We start from the raw sequence: 24,875 nt of genomic DNA on the forward strand, positions 1-24,875 counted from the left end.
GACCGTGACCTGAAATACAGTTTCTCTCTCAGTCTGGTGACTCATTAAGTTGGTACATGATGATGATGATGATAAGAAAAAAACCTCTCCAGAGCACTCAGAAACTGCATGGGTCTTCAATTTCAGTTGCAGGGCCACAAAGCTTACAGGAAACAATGCTTCCTGAACCCTTAGGAATGCCCATTGGCCCTCTTTTGAGTTGTGACCCCTAGCTTGGGAACCACTGACCTAGACTGTTGTCTCTAGCCCATTCTCCCAACCAGCTTAACTTAGCCTTCAAAATCTAACTGGGGGAAAAAATTAAAAAATGAGGGGTGCAAATTGCAGGGAAGAAAGGGCTGGAGAGTGATAGTTAAGCACCCAATTTCCCACCTGCCATTTCTCCCTGAAAATACTCCCCTAATCTGCGAGTTGGGGAAAGATGGGGTGGAGAACCTTGTATTTCCTTGACAATGTCTACAGAAAATAGCCTATGGAAAGACTGTGTGTTGGTGGCCTGAGATTCTACCACAAGAACGTGGACCATCTTGGAGACATTGTCTTCAGGGTCTGATTAATAGCATACATAATCACCAACAAATATTTATTAAAATTCATGTGAAATGCTAGATCCATCTTTATTATCTGAAAGCTACACCATTACCAAGAGGTTTCCACATGTTAGAAACCATTTTTTACAGAAGGGAAAAAAGACAAAAAGTAAATCAGAGAAGTCAACACTGTAAGGTTAAAATCTTCCTTCTACGCCTAATTCTCGTGCAGCTGATTCCTCAATGGCTTGATGGATGCTATTTACTTCTTTTTGAGTCAGTGTTCTTTCCAAGTGCTGATAGGTTATCCGGTAACAATGGCTGACCCTTTTTGTCCTAAAAAACATAACCCAGATGTTGACTGTTAGTTCAATTATCATCAAATGATACAATTGGAAAGAAGAAAACCAACGATGCCTAGGTAGTTATCTTCTGCTTTTTCTTGTCCTGTTGCTGATTATATTTCTCAGGTTACCAAAAACAAGTGACCGAGTCAGCCTCATCAACTGTAATGCATAGAATAATGCACAATTCACTTCTACAGAGCAGAGAACAGTAAAATCCATTCCATTGCCACAGTTGTTTCTCAAACATGTAAGCATCACATTTTTTCATCTTTCATCATATTCCCCAGTACTGAAACCCAGTACTGAAACCTGGGGTTAGATGTCCCTCTGCTAACGGGATGTGCTAATGGGAAGACAGATTTAAAGTCATGAGATTTGAATTGATCAACACCTAAAAATGGAAATTTGTATGTAAAGCAGGTATGTACAGAAGATAGCTTCAGACAATCGTTGCACATATATATACAGTACTCGCAGAGAACGTGCATACTTCCCCAGACCAACTACATCTGGAAAAAGCTATTCCGTTTCCACCATTAGCCATGGTTAGTTGTATAAGACTTTGCCACCCCTTCTAATTGGGAGGAGAAAGAGAAGAAGAGCTGGAAGAAAGGGACGTTTCATCAATGAAAACAAGCAGATCAACCTACTCTATACACAACTGCTCACAGCTGAGAAAAAGTAGATGCTGCCAAGTGACAGAAGGAGCAGGCAAGAGGTGGCCTACTTCTCAGGTTATCTTCAATTGGATCAGGCTGTTAGCCCCAATTCGTGGAGGGAGGGAGCTGAGAGTTCTCCACAGTTTGGTTTGGGCAATGGGAGAATTCCCTTGATGAAGACATGCTCCCATTTCTCCCTTGCTTAGAACAGTTTTTAAACAGGTTTTTTAAGTCTTTGTTTTTGAGACAGATGATCATGAAGTGATCACTAAATGTAAATCACTATCTATGATATACAAACTTAATTATGGCCCATCATGGTCAGATCATGGTCAGATTCGGCAGGTTTTTCTTTTAATAATGCTATGGTATTTGCCAGCCCACCACAAAAAAACAAAAACAAAAACAACCACTGTGACATTTCAAGAAAATGTTATTATTTTTAAACTATTTATTTGGACATTGTATGTCTCCACTGTGTTTTAAAGGAACAAAAAATGGTTAATTTTTTTCTCCCTATAACAAGTCTATTCCTACTGAAGCAAAGCTTCCCTTCTTTTCATTGCAATTGTAAGATCACCATCATAACAGCATAATGAGAGCTAGTGCCTTTACAGCATCACAGGGGATATGTTGGTGTAAAGCTTGAAGCTCTGTAAAAATTTTCAAAACCAGTAATGCTAACCATGCACTGTTACTGTTTACAGGTAACTATTGCTATGTTTTGCATGAGGTTCGTGAATAAAAAAAAACCCCAGAAAGATTAAAAAAACAAAACTGTGTGCCATGGGCAGTGTCAACTTTGCAATGCCATCACTTTGTCCCTGTAGAGCAGGGGTGCCCAAAACCCGGCCCAGAGGCCACTTGCGGCCCTCAGGGGCTCCCAAACCGGCCCACGGTGAGTCTCCAGTCTTCAATGAGCCTCTGGCCCTCCAGAGACTTGCTGAAGCTTGTGCTGGCCCAACGCAACTGCTTTCAGTGTTAGGATGACTGTTCAACCTCTCATCTGAGCTGTGGGATGAGGGCTTCCTCCACGACTTGCTGTTTCACGTCTGTGTTGCGGCAGTGGCAGCGAAGGAATGGCTGGACTTACTTTATGCAAGACCTTTTATAGGCCTTGAGCTACTGCAAGACCTTCATTCATTCATATAAGTTCCATCTCTAATAAATTCATTTATGTATATTTATTCAAATTTTATATTGAATTAAATTAATTCCTTTTTTTCCTGGCCCCCAACACAGTGTCAGAGAGATGAGGTGGCCCTCCTGCCAAAATGTTTGGGCACCCCTGCTGTAGAGCTACTACATGCAAACACTTGGATCCATGTCCTATCTACTATTTCCTGTAACCAGTTTTGGCAATAACTTCAGAAGCCCAAGCAATTGCTCTGAGTTCATCCTACAGATTAACCTTGTTTTGCAGAGCACTGGTCTTTAACCAATAGGTTTTGACCCACAATTGGATCATGACACTTCATAGGTACCATAGGTCTCATACAGTGATAGTTACCTTTTAGGGAGAGGGATAGAAAGAGGAGAAAATGATGAGTGGAAAGAGAATGTAGAAAAGTGTGTGCATGTGTCTGTGAGAAAGAGAGTGAATACAGGCTAAATACTACATGACAAATTACTATCTTCCTAAACAGAAACATATCATATTAATGGCCTGACTCTAAACAAAAGCAAGGTGTCACTGATTTCAACCATATATAAATAATTCTGCTAATGGTACTAGCTCATGAGAAGGTTTCTCATTAATTTATTGCAACTGCATGAACGCATGCTAAAAAACCTATACTGTTGGATTTTCAACCTGTTATGCAACAGGGACAAAAGCCCTGCAAAATGGAGGCGGAAACCCAATATGGCATGTATCAGAGGATCCTTCATCATTTAAAAGAAATTGATCAGCTCAAGTTAGCAAGCCACTCCACCACATTCCTTGTGGACACTGGGTCAAATGAGAGACTGAGCCCAATCTTATGTATGTCTACTCAGAAGTAAATCCATAATAGTCAGTGAAGCTTACTCCCAGGTAAATGTGGATAGGATTGCAAGAAAGTTTGGATATAAGGTTAGGAAGGGTGAAGATTATCACTTTAAAACGCTGTAAAACACTATGGGTGAAATCCAGGAGGGTTGCAAATGTGCCATAAGGTGCGTTTGCACCTCCTTGAGAGTCGGCAAGGCCAGCACGCAGAGGCGCACTGGCCTGTGGAGGCTGACACAAGCTTCCATGCCGACAGAAGCACCAAGCCATGCATCGGCCCAGCTGGGCTGATGCAAGGCTATGGGGCGGGTGGGGAGGAGGTGGGTATGAGGTGGAAGGGAGACTTTCTGGAGCGGGAGGAGGGCAGGTGGTGGGCAGCCCCGGGGACAGGTGGGTGGGGAGCGGGAGGCGGGGTTGGGACCCGGCTGTTATGCTGGATCCCAATCACCGTTCCCGGGGAGTTCAGAGCGGCTTCAAGCTGTTCTGCTCTCCTAAGGTGGTGCAAGTTCGAGGAGACCCATGGGGCCAGCGTGCCTTATCCAGAGGTAAGGGGAAAAGCCCTTACAACTGGCTGAGCCACGTTGGGTCCCTATCCTGTGCTGGATACAGCACAAGCCTCTTGGCTTGCCTGTTCCCTATGAGTCCTGATGATACTGCATAAATAAAAAATAAGAATAATACATGAAACACAAAAGAATCTTATGTCACCTTAAAGACTAACAGATTTATTGTGACATATGTTTCTGTGAACCATGAATCACTTCATCAGGGGCAGAAAAGTGTTATCATCAGTTATATATATATAAAGGCATGAAATGAAAGCTGAAACCACAAAAAATATACTAGTCTTTATGGTGTCACAGGTTTTTTTGCTCTATATAATGGTTGTAACAAACTAAGGGCGCAATCCTATCCTATCTTTTCCCCTTACCCCTGGGTAAGGGTCACTGGCCCCTATAGGTCTCCTCAGACTTGCACCTCCTCTGGAGGTGGCACAAGTCCGAGGAGAGCGGAGTGGCTTGAAGCTGCTCCATTCTCCCCAGGAACAGGGGTTGGAATCTCCTCACCCACCTTCGGGGCTGCCCAGCACCCTCCCTTCTCCCACCCAGGAATGTCTCCCTCCCACCTCCTCCCCGCCTACCTTTGTGGCTTACGTTGGCCCAGTTGGGCTGACACAAGCCTCAGAGAGGAAGCTGGCACAGAGGCTTGTGTCAGTCTCTGCAGGCCGGTGCTTCTTGGAGCGCCAGTCTAGCTTCCTCTTGAGGAGGCACAAATGTGCCTTACGGCATGTTTGCAACCCTCCTGGGCCTGCGCAAGGGACTTGGGCCAGCTCAAATCATTTCTAGGATTGCGCCCTAACAGAGCTACCCCCTTCAGAATCTCGAAATAAATATTCCAACAGACAATCCCATTAACTTCATAAACAGGGTTCTGAAATGTGAGGGTGGACAAACTGCTCTCAAGGTGGGCAATGCACGCGCTTCCCCCTCTAGCTACAGGCCTGAGTCATTCATGTTATGTTTGTGTAAGGTTCTTGGGAAAAGAATATTATTGACACTTGCAAAATTTCATCGTGACTGCATAATAGCATGTAGTGATAACGTAAAACTGAGCCAGCTACACATGAGAGTAGAATACCTGTTTTGATAGTGAGTGGTATTACCCTATTGTAGGACCAAAAACAAAGCATGCAATTGCCATAGTACTAGTGAAATCAGGATTGATTGCAACAACAAAAGGTCAAAAGGTGTAACCTCTGGTGCCTGAGGTGGGGAAAAAAATGATTGGAAAACAAACCAGGAAATCCCTTTCTGCTCCACTTCCTTTACAACAAGTATTTTTTTGCAATTTTTTTTATAGTGACTGCTATCAAATTGTTCAGAACCATCATAATTCAGTGCTTCAATGCATATTATGTGTGAGATAGATAATCCAGCCTCCATATACTCTGGTCTAGGCGATGATCATCACTGCCTGTGTTTTATCTTGGCAAGCAGTAAAATATATTTATCTCAGCAGAATCCATATTTACCATTATGAGACCCTGTTAATGCCAACAACAGCATTTTGTGTTGATATAATATTTTTCTTCATTCTTCAGGGTGAGTGAGCATCTATGTACCGGCCTCAGACTTCCGTTCCCTTCTTCTGCTTTTTCCTGTTTACCCAATTTGCTCACCTGCGTCTCCTAATCCTGAAGCAAGCAAGCGAGGTCCATGTGCCCATGCAGTGCACAAGTCAATTTATGTATTAAGAATATTTATACAAACATTTTCAAAGCAGTATACCTAGTAAAATGAATGAGAAAATGGTTTTCTGTCCCAAAGTGCTCACAGTTTAAAACCAACCAACCCACAAAGGAGAGACCAGCCAACAGCCACTGGGATGAATACTGGAAAGTTGCCACCCCCTGCTGAATAATAAGAAACAGGTGCTTCCTGCCCAATTAGCAAGGGTAGTGTGGGTCATGTGTGTTTGTCGGAGCAGAGGCAACTTTCCACTCACCCATTCCCAACTTCCTTTTCAAAGAGGACAGAAACTGTCAGCTTGAAAAAGGTGGAAGTGTTCTGAAAATCTATGCAGCAGCTGTGTCACCTGGTCAGCCCTGGGAGGTGTTCTCCTTTTTGGTGGTAGCTTCTAATTCAACCCTACCCTACTGCCCACCTGAGGTCCTGCTCTCTATGGGTCAAAAGTTGGATCTGCAAGGGGGACCCTGGAAATGCTGAATGCCGCTATTATAGAGAATGGAGTTGTAACACTGTCAACAGCTTAGCTATCAAAGCCAAATTGCTGAGCCTGCGGTTCCACTAGGTCAACAAACTGCAAGGATTAACACTGAATAAGGAAGACATTATTTACCTAAACTGCACCTTCCGAAAACTCCATCCGGTTTCCAATCTCACAGCCTCTTTCTCCTTTCATTAAACTTTAATTGATCTTAGCGTCACAACATACTCTGCAACAGCCTGCGGCTTTCACGTAATGAAACACAGTAAATATAGTGGAGTGATACAAAAAGGGGAAAAAATTGCACAAAGGTATCGACAGATTTTGCAGCCACAGGAAAAAGAAACCCCAATTCTCAACAAATAAAAACAGCTGAAACAAGAGATGATCTTATTTTGTGTAGCCCTGGCAGGAAGAACTCAGCTTCGTGGAAACAGGAATACAGAAATTGCATCCCATGAATACTGCAGCTCTAGTATCTACAGCAAAAGTTCACATGAGGCTGCCTTAGACGGACCACTGGTCCATCCAGCCCATGATCTAGTATAATCTAGGGTCTTTCCGAGCCTGGTTAGCCTAAGATCCCTTCAGTGGAGATGCCAGGGAACAATTGGGAGACATTTTACATGCAATGTGTGTACTTTACTTATGAGCCTTCCGACAAAGAAGAGATGAGTTATTATAACCAATCCTGACACTGGGGATGAAAGGAATTTTTGCAAGAGGAAGGGGAGAACCCTGAGCCTGAGCAGCAGAATTCTGCATCTTGAATGAACTATGCAAACTTTAAGCCTCTTGGCTATGCTCGAGAGGGAATTCTGCATATGTACACACTTGTTCTACACTTGTAAGGTTTTTCAATCGTGACCAATAATCTTTGCACTCTCCCTGTTCAGGGTCTCCCTCTACTAGAAGAAATATTTCTAAGTGATTTTAATTCACAAACAATTGCAGAAACCATGTCTTCAAACCATCACATCTACCAAAATGCACACAATGATTGTATAAATGTATAAATTGCACGCTACGCTACAAATTGTAAGTGGGCAACTATTACTCTTGGCTTGAAGCCAGGTAATGACAAGATGACAATATTGCACCGTCAATGCAAATATGCTTCAAATCAACAGTGCCTACAAACATGCATGTGCCAGTTGTAATGATGCATTCTGCTCTTTTTTGTTTAATGGTTTTAGGGCCAAATGTGTGAAGAAATACAGCACAGTCCAGAGAAATGATGCTGACACCTGGGATGAATTGTTCCTCAAACCAGAAAGGTTTCTACTCTTAAGCCATCTTGCATTATAGGAAAGGCAGGTTATAAATGTTTTAACTAACTTAGGGTGCAATCCAAAAGCACCCTTGGGTTGACGCAAGTCTTTTGTGCCTCCTTGAGAGGAAGCTAGGTCAGTGCTCTGAGAAGCGCTGGCCTGCAGAGGCTGACGGTAGCCTCCACACTGGCTTCCTCCTTGAGTCTTGCATCAGCCTGGCTGGGCTGATGCAAGGAGAAAAGGTAGGCGGGGGAGGAGCCAGGAGGGAGGCGTTCCTGGGTGGGGGGAGGGTGGGCAGTGGGCGGCCCCGGGGGCGGGCGGGCAGGTAGGGAGTAGGAGGCAGGCCTGGAAACCGGTAGTTATGCCGGATCCCAACCCCTGTTCCCAGGGAGAACGGAGTGGCTCCAAGCCGCTCCGCTCTCTTCGGACTTGTGCCACCTCAAGAGGTGGCGCAAGTCTGAGGAGACCCATAGAGCCCAGGGCACCTTACCCAAGGGTAAGGGGAAGAGTTTCCCCTTGCCTCTGGCTGAGCCGCTTATGGCCACTATCCTGCGCTGGATACAGCACAAGCCTCCTAGCTTGCCTGTTCCAGCGCAAGATAGGATTGTGCCCTAAGAGCCCAACCCTGGGCTCAACGTGCTGGTTTACCCCCGGTGCGTACTGTTGCAAATGACATGTTTGTGAGGCGTAACGCTGGGCTAGCGGCCATACTAGCCCAGCGCTGGCTAGCTCTGGGCTCGCTGCTCAGTGGTCACACGGACTGACTGACTGACTGACTGACTGACTGACTGACTAAATAAATAGTCATGGGCAGAGAGACCTTTCTTCCTAAAGGAAGAGATAGGTAGCAGTGGAAGGACAAATAAGTATCTTACAGCCCAATCTGAAGCTGCGCTGGCACAGCCAGTCCACATGGCCTTCACTGTACTGAACACAGGTTAGGAGGTGGCTGAAGTTCTCTTCAGGGTAAGGGGATATACATATTTCTTCTTACCTCCAATAAGAAGAACCTTCTTACCTTCTTCTTACCACTACCCCTATGGGGTTTCTTGGATTTGTGGCAGCTATTCAGCTGGCACAAATCCAGGAAGCACCATGTAGGGCTGCCTGGCCTGGGAAGGGGCTTAGATATGGCAGAGGAGGCCTCCACTGATCCTGCCCCCTTCTGGGACCGATCTGCCACTTGTTCCTCCCTCCTCCTGGCCAGAAACACCCCCTCCTTGCCTCCCTGCCACCATCCCCCCTGGCCACTCAGTGCCAGCTTTCCTGTACTGGCCAATGCTGCTCCTGGATGCACTGGCATAGCTAGAGGGGGAGGGGCACTAAGTTTTGCAGGGAGCCTCCCTGCAGCATGCAAGTGGCCCCTCCTCCCCCCCTTGGGAGCCATTCGCCTCTGTTTTGCCCCCCCAAATGGCTCCCAAGGGGAGGGGGAGGGGCTGCTTGCACACTGCGGGGAGGCTCCCTGCAAAACTTAGTGCCCTGCCCCCCTCTAGCTACGCCAATGCCTGGATGCTCATAAGTAGTTGTAAACATGCTCTATGGCATGTTTGAGACACTCTGAGCCAGTGCAGGGACAGCTGTGCCAGCTTAGGTGGGGACAGGATTGCGCTATCAGGTGCACAAGTCAGCCATGGAAATTTTACTTCAGCAATGGTCCACCAGTAAGCCTGAAACCCGTTAGTGGCCCTGCTCCTATTTTGAACAAGCTTTCTTAAAAGATCAGCAATTGCTCCACCAGCATTACTGGGCCTGTTTATGCTCTATGTCCATTGGATTTGGTGATAGGGGTTGATCTCAGGGCATTTGGGGCCAGAACCATGAACATGGTTCCTCAGTGGTGGCGGGACTATGTTGAATAGTGGAAAGTTTTCCTGGATCTGGCTCTAAAGATGCCAAAAGATTATCCAGGCCTGAGTATCCTTTGGCCTCAGTGAACGCTGGGACACAACACTATCTGATCGAAGGTTCTCTTTCTCTAATGGAGTGTTTGTGGACTTATTTGGTGGTTGGTTCATGATGTTTTAGTAAGAACCAATAGAATTGCTCCCAAATAGTCCCATGAAAGCCTGTCAGGTCTGCAGGCATGACAAGATGACACATGATTTGAACGCCAATGCTTTCACCCCAGAGTTAGCCATAGGACAGTAAAATCTTAATGATGTATCAAGGACTGAAATTAGATTGGAGCAATTGCTGTCATTCAAACCCAATGCTGGTGTGAGGGTGTTGGGGTATCTGAGTAAAGCCTTGAAGTGAGCTCCCCATGGTGCTCCTTGCCCTCATGATCTTTTGGGTACTGAGTGTTCAGGGGCTTCATGGGGATGGAAAAGAAATGATGCATACACACACACACACCACAGAAAATAGAACCTATCTCAACTACTTTCAACACCCTTAAAAACAACTGCTGTATTTGATTCCAGTCTTAATTATTTCATTACATACTGAAAAGCTGAAAGAATAGACAGAAACAGGTGATTATACACCAAAAATATCACTTTGCTAGAATACCATCTGCATACTGTAGACAAGGATTGATGCTTTAGCCGGGTAGACCTTTTCTCAGAAAGTCTGCCACAACAATGCAACCATCTACCAGCATAGATCAACACAGCTTTTCCTCTGAAATGTTCCTCCCCCCTCCAAAAAAAAAAAAAAAAGAGCACTCAGTGATCTGGGAATCTTGAGTCAATCAAAAAAAAAAGGAAGGAAGAACCCATGTGCAATGGTTGGTACAAAACCAATTAGAAAAAAAAACATAAGAATCTGAGGCTATGCCAGGAATGATGTGCACAGCCACCTTACCAAATTAACAAACTATAGTTAGCTGACCTAACTGGGGGCCCGATCCTATCCAACTTTCCTGCACTGGTGCAGCTGCAATGCAGCCCCAAGGTAAGGGAACCAATGCTCCCATACCTTGAGGAGGCCTCTGTGACTGCCTCCCCAACACAGGAAGCAGTGCATACCCCATCAGCAGCACTGGCACTGGAAAATTAGATAGGATTGGGCCCTAAGTTCTCAAGTGAAAATATACTGAAAGGTGCCCTGGGGATTTCACATCTGGATTTGCAATGGTATTGACCAAGGGCTATCAATATTTCACTCTAAATAAGGGAGGCAACTGTTCAGATTGGTGGCTTGAAAGCAAGTAGGGATGGACAGTCCAAGAACAGTTCAGTCTGTGCCTGAGTGACTAAGATGGAACATTAATGGAACTTCTGAAATAAGGGAGAGGGAGTTTTCCCTCTTTTTTCTAGCAAAACAATTCAATTTTGGAAAACTTGGAAATACAGTGTATATAAAATTTACATGTGGTGCAAATCTAAACTTACTTTGGAACACAAATAGCCCAATCTTGCACAAATTCCTGAGCAACGGCCAGTGCTGCATCCTGCTGGAGGTCTGCTGCTGGTCTGCTGGAGGTTTGCTGCTAGAGGTCTCCTCAGGGTAAGGGGTTATTTGTCCCCTTGCCTTGGAGTAAGCTCCAGCAGCCGCAATGGGGCAACTTGGACCTGCATGAACTCAATCACTGGCGCAATTCCGCATTGCTCCACATTGGTAGATCAGGCCTAGGAAAGTGGCATAGGATGTGGTGCACACCAGCACCACTGATCTCACACCCCTCCCAGGCCTGATCCACCCATCCCCTGCCCTACCACCACCCTACCCCCACCCTGCTCCACCTCTGTGCTGCTTAGGATGAAACTCGCCTTCTCCAGCGTGTGCTGCTCTGTCTGCTAGTGCGCATGGGCCAGTGCAGGCCTTCGCTCTGCAGTGCAGGCCGTCACAACTCCTCTGCCCTCGCAATGTGCTTACGGCGCTTTTGCTATGGCAAGCACTGGTACAGCATGTGCTGTGCCAGTGCACACGTTGCTTTGGATTGTGCAAATACACACTATGTTTAACCTAGTAGATACATTGTTGATATGTTTGTGATATTTAAAGGTATTCATGCCATTAGTTCATTCGAACATTAATTACAAATATTTCCACAGCCAGCCAGAGACTGAGCTGCAGGTTGCTACACCCTAAAGTGCCTTTAGCTAGGAAAACAGGAGCAACATGAAAGGTGAACACAGAAACCATCAATATTGTAATAAACAAAGGCAATTTTATTAGCTGGGCTTAGAAACAGCCTGCACATCTCAGCATTATTATGTAGATATGTCTCTTTGAAATTCATATTTTTCTAGAGAAGACTCAGCAACTAAACATCCCTATAAGGTAATTTAGGAGTAGCAATGCATTTGGTATTCAGTTGTACTTCATAAGACTACTGAAGAGTTCAATGTTATTTTATCATCATCATCACAGTGTTATCAGAACAGGTAGAGAAAATCAGCCATCCTTATTTATTTAAGTATCTTGCTCTATCTCTGTAAATAACGTATCCTTGAAAATAATAGCACAACACAAGTTTATTTCCATAATTAGAAACAATCTGAAAAATCTATAGTTTCTGATTCTAAACTTCAGAAACAGTTTCCTTATGCAAACATGTCAGGTTGTTTCTTGATTTGTGGGTGTACCTCAGATTGGTTCCATGTTACCTAGCCCCCCACCTTTGTGGTCAAGGTGGCGTCATTGTTAATGTGTGCAGACAAAATGGCCAAAAAGCTAGTGGTTGCATTGGAAGATCCCTGCTTCAGTAAAACAGGGGCCTTAGCCACAGATGAAAGTCTCTGGGACTCTTATTACTGTCCTGCTGTGCCCTAATAAAAGGGACAGTCAAGCGAAACAGAAAGCCCTCCCAGGCAGATGTAATCAAGCAGATTTCTACTTTTGCCAATTCAATTAAGAGAACCTGGAAGCCTTTGGAAATCTTCTTACTGTGTCTTCTCCACCTAGTTTCAACCTTCACAATCATCTAGTCTTGACTGCTTTATTCTGTGCCTTGATTGGCCTTTTAGTCTAACAGGCAAAAACAAAGTACAAGCGTACTCATTGTCGGTGCTGAGATGGCACCTCCATTCCTCCCCCCTCTGCAGCCTTACCTGCTTCAGAGGCTGCAGACTGGTCTGGCGGTGGTTGGGGAGCGCTGCAGCCTCTTGTGGCAGCATTCCCAAAATGGCCGCCAACTGAGTGTTTACTTTGAGGTAAACAAGATAGTGATTACAAACCTTTCCTCCTTCACCATGAGGGCTGTGACTGGGTCACACAGACACTGTCCCCTCACTAATTCCCCTGTGAACACTGTGCCCTCCTCTCCCAAGCCGGCAGAATCACTTTGCTAGTCTTAAGTTGGTACTGTGTTCATTTATGTGCTTCCCTCCTCCCTATTATTTTATATAATCCTCGTAATAAACCGTGTATGTGTAGCAGTTACATCTAAGTTTCTTTTTCTCTGTTATCAGGCATGAAGGTGGGTGTACCATGACTCATGGTCAAAAGTCCCTTGACAAGCATGCCTGGGGAAATACGTACATCAATAGTACACTCATGGTAAAATGAGCAGAGGAATACTAACTAATGGTACAAACCTACGGCCTGCTAGTGCAGTGGCTGCTGTGCCAGCACCAGCCATCATAAAAGCCATCATAAAAGCATGTTGTGCTTTTCAACAACTTTAGAGTAAGTGTGTGAAGCCCTGAGCCATCCCACCGGGACAGAATTTGGATCTATGGCCACCATAGCAGGTAAGAGCTGCTCCATATAGCACAGAGGCAGGGAAAGGGCTGGGAGAGGGTCTAACAGGATGAGGAGGGCAGAACGGGGGTGGATTGGGCCCGGAAGGGAGGTACGGTCGGTCGAGAAGGCCTCTGCCATCTCCTAACTCCCTTCCTGGGCCTTGAAGCTCTACACAGCGTTTCTAGGAATTACACCAGTGATATTGCCAGCGCAGATCTGAGTAGCCGCATTGGGCAGGCAGAAGCACTACACAGGGTAAGCAAACAAATGTTCCATTATCCCGAGGAGACCTCCAGCCTGCCCAGTTTCAGTGCTGGATACAGCATGGACCATGTGGCCCACTGCACCAGCACTGCATAGGATTGGGCTGCCCTTTTCCTTTGAAAAGTCTACTAGAGTAGGGTGGACATTCTTCTCCTGGAAAGGACTTTCATCAAAGAGATGTCACCACTGAAAAGCACCCATTCATTTTTAGCTAGTCAGGTTAACACGCTTTAGACTTATGCTTATTTGCAGAAACTAATCATGTCAAAGTATCTTATTTCTTATGACTCCTTTATTATATGTTAAAGTCACACCTGCAGAGAGCTACTGTAGTCTTCTTTGAATTTTTCAAAATTAATGCATCACCTCTAATTAATCTAGCATTGGACATCAACACCTTCCAACAGTAACTAATTCACCATTTACATAAGGCCACGGAACATATCCAATTTTATTATTTAATCCTTATAAAAATGATGATGCTGGTTTTTGTATGAAGATACAGCAAAAAAAAAAAAAATCCAAAACGCAATACATTTTTGGTCTTTATTACTAATAGATCAAATGAAAAGTTATAAATAATTAGCAGAAAGTTTTTCCCCAATTACATGTTAATACTAAAGGGTACAAAAAAGCATTACTAAAAATAAGATTACTGTCAGATTAAAAATGTATTCATAATGAACTAAAAAGAGAATTTATCAAAGAATTTAAAGCAAATTTGCCTTGCTGGAAGGAGGCAAGGCTGAATGAGAGTGACAGCAGGTGTCTAGACAGTTCCCATTAACACAATTGCTTGCTTAACATCCTGGGAACTCAACTCTTTAAACTAATTTGGACCAGTATGGAGAGTCATGAACAATCCCAATCCACACAACATCAGTTGCATGGCCTGGCCTTCCCATCCCTGTGAGACTTTTGGGTCTTTGCCCCTATTGGTTGTCTTCATGGTGAGGGTAGAGCTTAGCCGGCATTCAGTTGGTGAGTGGGAGCTGCCTACCAGTCTAGATCGTTGTGGAGGGCAGTGGGGAAGCACGGTTTCACTATCTGGCGTTCAAACATTGTTCATTCTGTTCCTTCCCTCTTAATTCCCAACCCGATCCAACTCCACCTTCCTGACACATTTTTTCCCCAAACTAAAAAGCTCCTGATCATTTTGCAGACCTTTTCTTGCACATTTGTTCTTTATCTTTTCCCACAATATCCTTTTGGAGATGGTGCAAACAGAACCACACCCTGAGTCTCCTTCTATAAGCGATCTGCACAACATGCACTCCTGGCTTCTCTCCCTATTGTGGCCTACAGCTCTGAGGGAGGGAGATACAAGTCAACAGTAGCATCACTCCTCTGAGTGATCTGCCTGCACACCTGGTTTCCAAGCATCACTTCTATCAGCAATCTGCACACACTCCTGGCTTCCCTCCCAAGCTAAGCAGACTCCACAGTATGGGCTTTGGCATGGTTCTAGGGAGGTAGATTAGAGAACAGAGGGAGGAGATAAAGAGAACAAATGGAAGAGAAAGGTGTGTGGCAACTTTTTGGAGCTGCATGGAGCTTTCGTTATAGCTGTGCAGCTTTCAGGGAACAGTGATTGACATTCCTGAGCAAGCTCATGAACATAAATTTCCTGTCACAATACATGGGATTTATATTTTCCAGTGCCTCCAATACCAACTCATTGTAAATTACAAATCCCATGCAACCCACCAGGAAAAGATGTATCTGAGCATGCTCAGAAAAGGATACAAGATCTGGTATCTTCAGCAAGCCATCCCTAATTTAAGGGTAAGTTTCCCTGGAAAACTTGGGGAGAGGGGGTTGGGCATAGGTATTGCCTATGGTTGGTATGGTATGATTGGTATGGGACATAGTTGTTTTTTTTTTTTTTTCAAAAACTAGTAGAATTTGTATTCTGAACTCTCCATTTCCAAAATTTTCCACCACTACCAAACATAATCTGAGAAAGCCATACAGAATTATGATGTTTTAACAAGTTAGCAAGGATATAACCGAATATTTTCTCTGGCTATGCTTACTGGTGGAAAGCATGTACGACGTTAACATTAATGGATTTGACATTTATTAATTTTTCTTTGATTTCTGGGGAAGCAAGGTGGAACCTTTCTCGTACAAAAACAGAACTCCAGCTGCTCAGCTGTTTGCAGTTCACGACAGGACTTAATTAAGTCCAATCCTCTTCCCAAGACATCAAGAACCTTCAACAATGCCCAACATGGGTAAGGTGATTCCTTTGACTGGAATAACTTCTGTTGGAAAGAGCAAGCAAGTTCATTGTTTCTAGTTCATAAAGTTTTTTCTGACGCAAAAAAATTCCTGAAAATTAACTTCCATCAGAAATACAAATCTGTGAAAATGTGCATTCTCACATTTCCTTAAAGGCCATAGATAGCAACAGAAGACACTCAAGCATGTGCTAGTGAGCCACTCCAAAAAAAGATGTGTGTGCTGACCCCGGATTCACGTTGTCCTCATCTCCCCATTTCAACTTCCTATAAGACTTTAAATCCTCAGGGGGTCGGTACCACTGGAAAGAGATTCAGTCTCTGTTGCACCGTTCCCTAGAGTTCCTTCTTAGTGCAACATATTGCAGCAAGTGGGGAGGAGTGTGAGCAGTCCATGATTCCAGTTGGTGTCCTACTCCAGTCAGTGCCATAACAGAATTGGTCCTAATGGGTGGTGAACAGATCATCATTTTGCACAAGGGCCTTGTGGCGCAAGCCAGCCTAAACCCAATGTTCAGATTGTGGCCAATTTATCTATTTCAGATATTTCCCAAGAACTGTTGTGGGCAAGTCAACTGATAGCTACTGACTTACTTAAATAAACTGATATTAAAGTACTTAACCTTGGATCGACTATGCCATAGACAAGTGCTATATTTTTCAACGTACACTGCACTTCTAAGGGTACTATCCTAACCAACTTCCCAGCACTGAAATAAGGCCAATGCAGCTCCAAGGTAAGGGAACAACATTCTCTTAGCCTGAGGAGGCCTCCATGACTGCCACCCAATTGCAGGATGCAGCACATGCCCCTTTGGTACAGCTGTGTCCGTGCAGGAAAGTTGGTTAGGATTTGGGCCTAAGTGTCATAAGCAAGACAGACTGAATTTACAGCCTAAATTTTGACAACTGGAGAGAGAATACAGAACTATGAACCAGGACTTTCCCATGTCAAATCTCACCTCTGCCACGCACTTTCTGGGTGACCATACCAAAGCTACTTCCGCTCCCCAGCTGAAGATGCTACTCACTTACCTCACAGAATTACTGTAATAACTGTATCACAATAATACATATGGAGGTCATGAAACTGGAAATAAGCACTTTTTCACACTTAGGAACTCATTAGCTGCAAATGAAATGAGATAACATATGCAAATCTTGATCATATTTTCAAGATATGGGAGAATCCAATTATCATACGCATTGCCCTTTCAGTAGTGACACCTCAGTACAGCTCAGCAGCAGATGTTGGAGCTGGGAGAGCCTAAGGCCAGATAAACAGCCTTTTTGACATAACCATTCTCTACTGAATAATCCACTGGAGGCAGGGGGACTCCATTTTGCCCTCCATGTGCTCCCCTAAAGATTAGCCTACACATGTATAATATGTATGCATGTAGAATCTGTTCCATTCTTTGGATGGCCATGTAGAAATCAGAGGGCATAAAGTCCCCTCCTCCACACATTCATTCTCTGGGAAACTGTTTCATAAAAACAGTTGGAATCTCAATAAGAGTGGATATCACCTTAAATATTAGATATGAAAAACATTTTAGTACAATGGGTGATGAAAGAAATTCCATCTACTGCATGTGATAAGGTTCTAGGTAGTTTTTGGACTGCAAAGAGTAGGAAATGTATTTATTACTTATTTGAAAAAAATACATATATAACCCATCTTTCCACCTTTGTGGGAGCTCAAACCTTATTCTAAATTAAGGCTATGAGAATAAAGGTCCTCCTGTGATAGATTCTGCAGGGTGCTAAACATAGCACTAATATGTAAAATAATCACAATTTTTTTTTAACATAATCTTTTACAGATCATCATTTTTAAGAATTTCTGCCATGTCTTACAACACTGACATTTCCAGTCTGTTGGGCTTTCAGGCCGTAAGAGATATGGAGCAGGAAAGACAGCAGGGTAGAAAAATAAAAAGCCTTCAAAACAATCAGCTACAATCTTAATCAACCCTTTGTAGAGAGTACAATGGCTGCATTTTGACAAACAGGTGAATTTGGAATGCAAAGCCAAGCCGATAGAAACATTAACTCTTTTGAAAATTTGCTATAGGTTACTTCAGTGCACAGCAAGTAATTGGATTCAACAATTTGTTAAATCATTATGGGAGTACATTACTTTGAAATGAACACAACTATATTCTGAGACAGTGACTTTTTCCCAACATTTCAAAGCAGCAGGATAGGCTACCAGATACATATGGATTTCTGAAAACAGTGCGAGCAATTAAAATCAAAACTCATAGCAATTATAAAGCAGCCACAATAACATTATTCTGCCATTTCTCCTTTAATTAAATAGGCTTCAACATTCAGATTTATGAGGCTTAAAAATTTAGCTCTGATGTTTAATATTTGGGGGTGGGTGACCTGCACGAAGGGTCTTTGAAAAGGCATGTCTATTCTGACATTTCCACTGAGCTGAAGGAGGGTGGGGGAGAGGAATGCCAGGCACTCAGCATAAATCACTGATCTTTCACCTCTTAGGACATTTTCACATTCAAACTGCGAGTGTAAATGAGTTTAGAGCTTAATATAAGGAGAGCTTAAATTAGAAAAGCACCACTACCAACATAATTCATCCCAGGATAACGGCTCAGTTTAGGCCCCAAGGTTGAGCCTGTCTAGCAAATCAATTATAATCTTTCACCCACAGAAAGAGGTGCTTATGTACAGCGTATTACATTTCTTACATAACTTGCTTTCTTTGGCACAATCTTATCACCTTAGAAGAAGAAGAAGAAGAAGAAGAAGAAGAAGAAGCAGCAGCAGCAGCAGCAGCAGCAGCAGCAGCAGCAGCTCATCTGCTCCACATATCATTCTCGCTCCTCTATTAGGGCAGGGTTTGGACTCAGAACAGAAGAACATGGGGCATGGTCTGTTAAGTTGATGGCCAAGTTGCTCTGTGGCCAAATATCAGTTTGTATGGTGAGTCTGTCATCTCTCCAAATGGCTGTGTGAACACTCTTTAAGTCACAATGACAGGATAGTCTGCCTAAATGCAGGTGACACTAATACGGCAAGTAAGGAACAGATGCAAGAGAACCTCCTCACTTGATGAAAATGGGGCACCTTCCTCCTGCTAAGAAGTGTTAAATTGTCTCTGCTTCCCTTTACGTCACTGGCTCTAACACATGAAGCAGTCTTCCCTAGAGAGGTGTAGTTTTCAGAAAGGCTTATGCTTCTCTTCAGCCCCTCTAAGCTGGTTTAAAAGACAGGGCACCAACTCATCAGTGCATATACTGGGACACACACACACTGTGTGTCCCATTGGTTCTGGCAATTGCCTGGATGTTTCTTTTTCTTTACTCCATATGGTTTAATCTCGCAGGATCTTTAAAGGATATTGGAGTCTCAGGCAGAATCATCCCATCTATTTTCTTAATGGGCTTTCATCAAGGCTGAGAACAAAGCCGAGATGTGCACTGCCAAGTTAAAGCCTTGAGAAAGGAATTGCATGAAGGGGGAGAAGGAGCAGGGCTCAGACACCTGCTCCTTGAACTATTTGTACATTGCCTGCAATGTTTGGATACATTACAATTTTTTGCGCATCTTCCATGGGGTTTGATCCACTGAACCTAATAAATAAAGCTTCTTCCATGATACATTGCCAGCTGGCCGACATATTGAAATCTCTAAATTTCAATCCAATTTCTAGGTGCTCTCAACAGCTCCATCTTTCAAGTATTTTCACCCCTTCCCATGTCAGCCTTTACACGTGCTTCCATGTTTATTCCACCACCATGTTGTGCTATTGCTCAAGTGTTCCTTTTGTGAAGGCAGCCACTTCATAAACAAAGGTTTTCATTTGCATATTGAAAACACTGCAGGATTTACAGGTTGCTGTAAACAAGTTGTCTTTTACAGATCTTCTGAATAACTCTAACCATCTCATCTTAACTGCCAACTGGATAGAGCTGATCTGATGCTCCCTGCCAGTGGTTGTCTGCAAACATGTGCTCCAACACCTCACCCCAACCCCACATGCACAGGTCTGGTGCTCCTGAGGCAACACTTGAATTATATCCCCCCCTTTTTAACTGAGCTGACTGGATCCCCCCTACTCCAGTCTGGCCTGTTTAGAGGAACCAGGAGAAGTGAGATGGTAGCAGTAGCAACTATGATAACATCTTCTCTCCAATTCCAGCTCCTCTACCACAAAACATCCAAAATGTGCTCTCTATTAACAGACATAACCACGACCTTACACAGATTCTAACTTCAACAGTCCCAAACTGGCTTAATTCCAAGGAGTCTGGTTTTAACAGTTTCATGAATTGGACTGTCTGTCAATCACTTCAAATGACTTTAAAAATACGGCTGAATCTGCAAGGACGGCTCGGGTTTATCTAGTGAGATTCTTTTCAGGGCTTGTCAAGGCTTCGAGCCTGAGTAAAAAGATTACTGAGGTGCAGCAGGAAGACATTTTTTGCAGCAGGCAATACCAGGCTGATCTCATGGTTAACACAAAAATTTGCTAATCCAGAAGCAACGAAGCTGCAGATTTTCATTTCGTGGAATGGAGAAGAGGGATTTTCTTGTCGGGTGTTGCTCCAGAAAACTTGCTTGAGTGAGTGCAGGGAGGCAGGAAAGTCCCTGACATTATTTTGGGGAGAAAGATGCCCCCTGAAGGCTGCTGACATCTGTTTTGATGGGTTGCAAAGGAAATTGGCTTACTGTTGTTTTGAACAGGCTACTAAGTATATGCTTTTAACAATGATTGTCAGTGGGACTATGGATAGTCAATGGGTAAGTGTGGGTACGCTTGCAGTCTAGGATTGTTAAAAATTTTCCTGCTTGATGATGCCACTTCTAGTCATGACATCACTTCCAGTGGGTCCCGACAGATTCCCATTCTAATAAGTGGGTCTCAGTGCGAAAAGTTTGACAATCACTGCTCTATGCGAACTGGGGAAAAACTTTCAGCTGGAAAATATTTTGAGTGTGAGTCATGGCTGTTCCCCCCCTCCACCAAGTTGCATGGATCTATAAGGGGTCACAACTGCCTGATCCCATGCTCAGCAATGATGCCACCAACAAGTATCAGGATTACCTGAGAGAACAGCCACAGTCCTGCTGACAGTAGTCTCGAGAGAGGACATGGATGAGGGTAGGGAAAGCATTTAAGCAAAGGGAAGGTGAGCGTCAGGGAGGAAGGAAGTGGAGGAGCACGGGCAATGCAAGAGGTGAGGAAACAGACACAGTAACACAGAGAAGAAAGAGGATGGATGAAGAGACAAGGACCAAGCGAGCAAAGAGGTGGCAGGAATATAAGAGTCCCACTGGATCAGGAGAAAGGCTCATCTAGACAAGCTTCCTGTATCTCAGAGTGGCCCACCAGATGACTCACCAGTTACACACGTGGAGTTGAGTTAAGCATGGCTGTTTCAAATCTGCAATGGCTTGCACAGAAAATTAGTTTTGGATATTGACAGGAAGACTAACAGTCCAATCCTATGTTTCCTGATGCTGCGGGCTATAGTTGCACTGAAATGGTCACAGCTATATCCTGTGGAGTACAGGATCCAGAAGAAGAGGCCTCCACCTGTCCCAACCCCATTCCGGGCCAGTCCTTGTATAGATGATCAGCAGTAACACCACTGGAATTGCAGACCCAGCATGTTCATTCACTTCAGGATGAATGCAGCATAGGGGTTAAAAATTCCAAGGAAATATGATGGCCAAAGTCAAGTGGATGGGCATGCCCACAATACCCCTCAACTCTGCAACTGTCTGAGAACATGGTCAGCTCAATCCGCTGCAACTTCTCACGTGGCAAAGCAGTGCTGTGAATACAGCTCCTCTGAATCCAACAGGGTAGTTTTGGCTTTGGGATAATTCCTTAGGCTAAGGGAACATGGCACATCTCTCCTATTGTATTACAATTCGGTGTCTTTACAAAAGGAGTGGGTTACTCTTTAATACAGACGAGAGAAAGAATTACACTTACAAAGTTTCACCTTTCAAATGTGTGCTGTGCTTTTTAAAACTTGGAACAAACTAATCTATCTGTAGGTGTTAAGGTTGGAATTTTTTAAAAAGGAAAATTTACACTTCAAAGCAAAGTGCACTGTAAGGATTTCTTGGAGAGAAGTCAGCAGATGCTCTTTTTTCAGCCTCCACTTTCTGAATGCTTTGCTCTCCTGGTTCACTCATGACTCAGCAACCAACCAGTACCATTACTCCCTGTTGATAAGTAATGAAAGACAAAATATTCAAAGCCAATTCCATATTTAGAAAAACAAATTGTTTATGTAAGGCACATGGGAAACACATAGGATTAGTTCATATGCTACTGTGACATTGCAGTAACTGTTCATGGACCTTTAGGGCCACCATTATGTGAGGCGAATGTGCAGCACTGACACCTTGGCTAGTACAGTGAGTATTCTGACCCAGTGATTGCACAAATCCTAGCACTTACTGAAATCCTTCAGTCAGTCAGATAAAACTGCTGTGTTGGGAATTTCTTGCACCATTGCAGATGCCATTTGTATGAGCTTTTGTGATCTTTTTCCACCAGGAAAAGGTTTCCAAGAGATAACATCTTCCTCTTATTTGTTTCAGGGGATAATGACACAAGAGAATCGGTGAGCAGTGATCCATTCTCCTTCCCCACCTGTGCTCACTTCAAAAGATGCTCTAGACCTGAGCATTGCTGGGGCAGCCAAGCACCCTGCCTGCCAATTCTTGTAGTGGGGGCTTCTTGTAGTGGGGGATTCGATTATTAGAAACATAGAGAGGGGGGTTTGCGACGGATGTGAGGACCGCATGGTGACTTGCCTGCCTGGTGCGAAGGTTGCGGACATCACTTCTCGTCTAGACAGGCTAGTAGACAGTGCTGGGGGAGAGGTAGCGGCTGTGGTGCATGTCGGCACCAACGACGTGGGCAAGTGTAGCTGGGAGGTCCTGGAGGCCAAATTTAGGCTTTTAGGCAGGAAGCTGAAAGCCAGGACCTCAAAGGTAGCGTTCTCTGAAGTGCTACCTGTTCCACGCGCAGGGCCAGCTAGGCAGGCGGAGATCAGGGGTCTCAATGCGTGGATGAGACGGTGGTGTAGGGAGGAGGGGTTTAGATTCGTTAGGCACTGGGGAACGTTTTGGGACAAGCGGGGCCTGTACAAGAGGGACGGGCTCCATTTGAACCAGAATGGAACCAGACTGCTGGCGCATAACATTAAAAAGGTGGCAGAGCAGCTTTTAAACTGATCCCTGGGGGAAGGCCGACAGGAGCCGAGGGGCATCCGGTTCGGGACTCCTCATCCCTATGGGATGAGGATGGGGAGGTTAGAGAACAACAAGACAAAGGCAGGGTAGGAGAAGAAATTGGGAAAGGTAGGGTGATGGGATGTGATAGACGGTCTGGCACAATGAGAGGATGCGGGGACAAAGGAGCGAATAAGCAGCCCATCCTGGGGCATTCCGTGTATAAATGCTTTTATGCAAATGCCCGAAGTCTACGAGCAAAGGTGGGAGAACTGGAATGTCTGGTGACAAGGGAAAATATTGACATAGTGGGCATAACGGAAACCTGGTGGAATGCGGAGAATCAGTGGGATACCGCAATCCCGGGCTATAAACTCTACAGGAGGGACAGGCAGGGGCGTGTTGGAGGTGGGGTGACCCTTTATGTTAAGGAAGGGATAGAATCCAGCAAAGTAGAGATTGAAGGTGGGTCCGACTCCACCGTAGAATCTCTGTGGGTTAAATTACCAGGCTTGTGCAGCAATGTAATACTGGGGGCGTGCTATCGTCCTCCAGACCAGAAATCTGATGGGGACCTTGAAATGAGGAAACAGATCAGGGAGGTGACAAGGAAGGACAGGGTTGTAATCATGGGGGACTTCAATTATCCTCATATTGACTGGGTCAATTTGTGTTCTGGTCACGATAAGGAAACCGGATTTCTTGACGTGCTGAATGACTGTGGCTTAGATCAGCTAGTCAAGGAGCCCACCAGAGGACAGGTGACTCTGGATTTAATTTTGTGCGGTACGCAGGACCTGGTTAGAGATGTAAACGTTACTGAGCCATTGGGGAACAGTGATCATGCTGCGATCCGTTTTGATGTGCACGTTGGGGGAAGAATACCAAGCAAATCTCTAACAAAAACCCTTGACTTCCGACGGGCGGACTTCCCTCAAATGAGGAGGCTGGTTAGAAGGAGGTTGAAAGGGAGGGTAAAAAGAGTCCAGTCTCTCCAGAGTGCATGGAGGCTGCTTAAAACAACAGTAATAGAGGCCCACCAGAGGTGTATACCGCAAAGAAAGAAGGGTTCCACTAAATCCAGGAGAGTGCCCGCATGGCTAACCAGCCAAGTTAGAGAGGCTGTGAAGGGCAAGGAAGCTTCCTTCCGTAAATGGAAGTCTTGCCCTAATGAAGAGAATAAAAAGGAACATAAACTGTGGCAAAAGAAATGTAAGAAGGTGATAGGGGAGGCCAAGCGAGACTATGAGGAACGCATGGCCAGCAACATTAAGGGGAATAATAAAAGCTTCTTCAAATATGTTAGAAGCAGGAAACCCGCCAGAGAAGCGGTTGGCCCTCTGGATGGTGAGGGAGGGAAAGGGGAGATAAAAGGAGACTTAGAGATGGCAGAGAAATTAAATGAGTTCTTTGCATCTGTCTTCACGGCAGAAGACCTCGGGCAGATACCGCTGCCCGAACGGCCCCTCCTAACCGAGGAGTTAAGTCAGATAGAGGTTAAAAGAGAAGATGTTTCAGACCTCATTGATAAATTAAAGATCAATAAGTCACCGGGCCCTGATGGCATACACCCAAGGGTTATTAAGGAATTGAAGAATGAAGTTGCAGATCTCTTGACTAAGGTATGCAACTTGTCCCTCAAAACAGCCACGGTACCAGAAGATTGGAGGATAGCAAATGTCACGCCTATTTTTAAAAAGGGAAAGAGGGGGGACCCGGGAAACTATAGGCCGGTCAGCCTAACATCCATACCGGGTAAGATGGTGGAATGCCTCATCAAAGATAGGATCTCAAAACACATAGACGAACAGGCCTTGCTGAGGGAGAGTCAGCATGGCTTCTGTAAGGGTAAGTCTTGCCTCACGAACCTTATAGAATTCTTTGAAAAGGTCAACAGGCATGTGGATGCGGGAGAACCCGTGGACATTATATATCTGGACATTCAGAAGGCATTTGACACGGTCCCTCACCAAAGGCTACTGAAAA

At 44.5% G+C, this 24,875-nt stretch overlaps 1 protein-coding gene across 3 annotated transcripts in view; it reads right to left on the bottom strand.

Moving 5' to 3' along the window:
• Window positions 1–582: 582 nt before the first annotated feature.
• FARS2 (phenylalanyl-tRNA synthetase 2, mitochondrial) overlaps window positions 583–24,875 on the bottom strand; it is a 277,553-nt gene continuing 253,260 nt past the window's right edge. For all 3 annotated transcript variants that reach the window (XM_066624381.1, XM_066624382.1, XM_066624384.1), the window contains one exon: window positions 583–866. In XM_066624381.1, the coding sequence (XP_066480478.1) occupies window positions 728–866 (139 nt within the window). In that variant the 3' untranslated portion in view covers window positions 583–727. The remainder of the gene's footprint in view (window positions 867–24,875) is intronic.

Source organism: Tiliqua scincoides, chromosome 4 (genome assembly GCF_035046505.1).
Source record: "Tiliqua scincoides isolate rTilSci1 chromosome 4, rTilSci1.hap2, whole genome shotgun sequence".
Lineage (NCBI taxonomy): Eukaryota > Metazoa > Chordata > Lepidosauria > Squamata > Scincidae > Tiliqua > Tiliqua scincoides.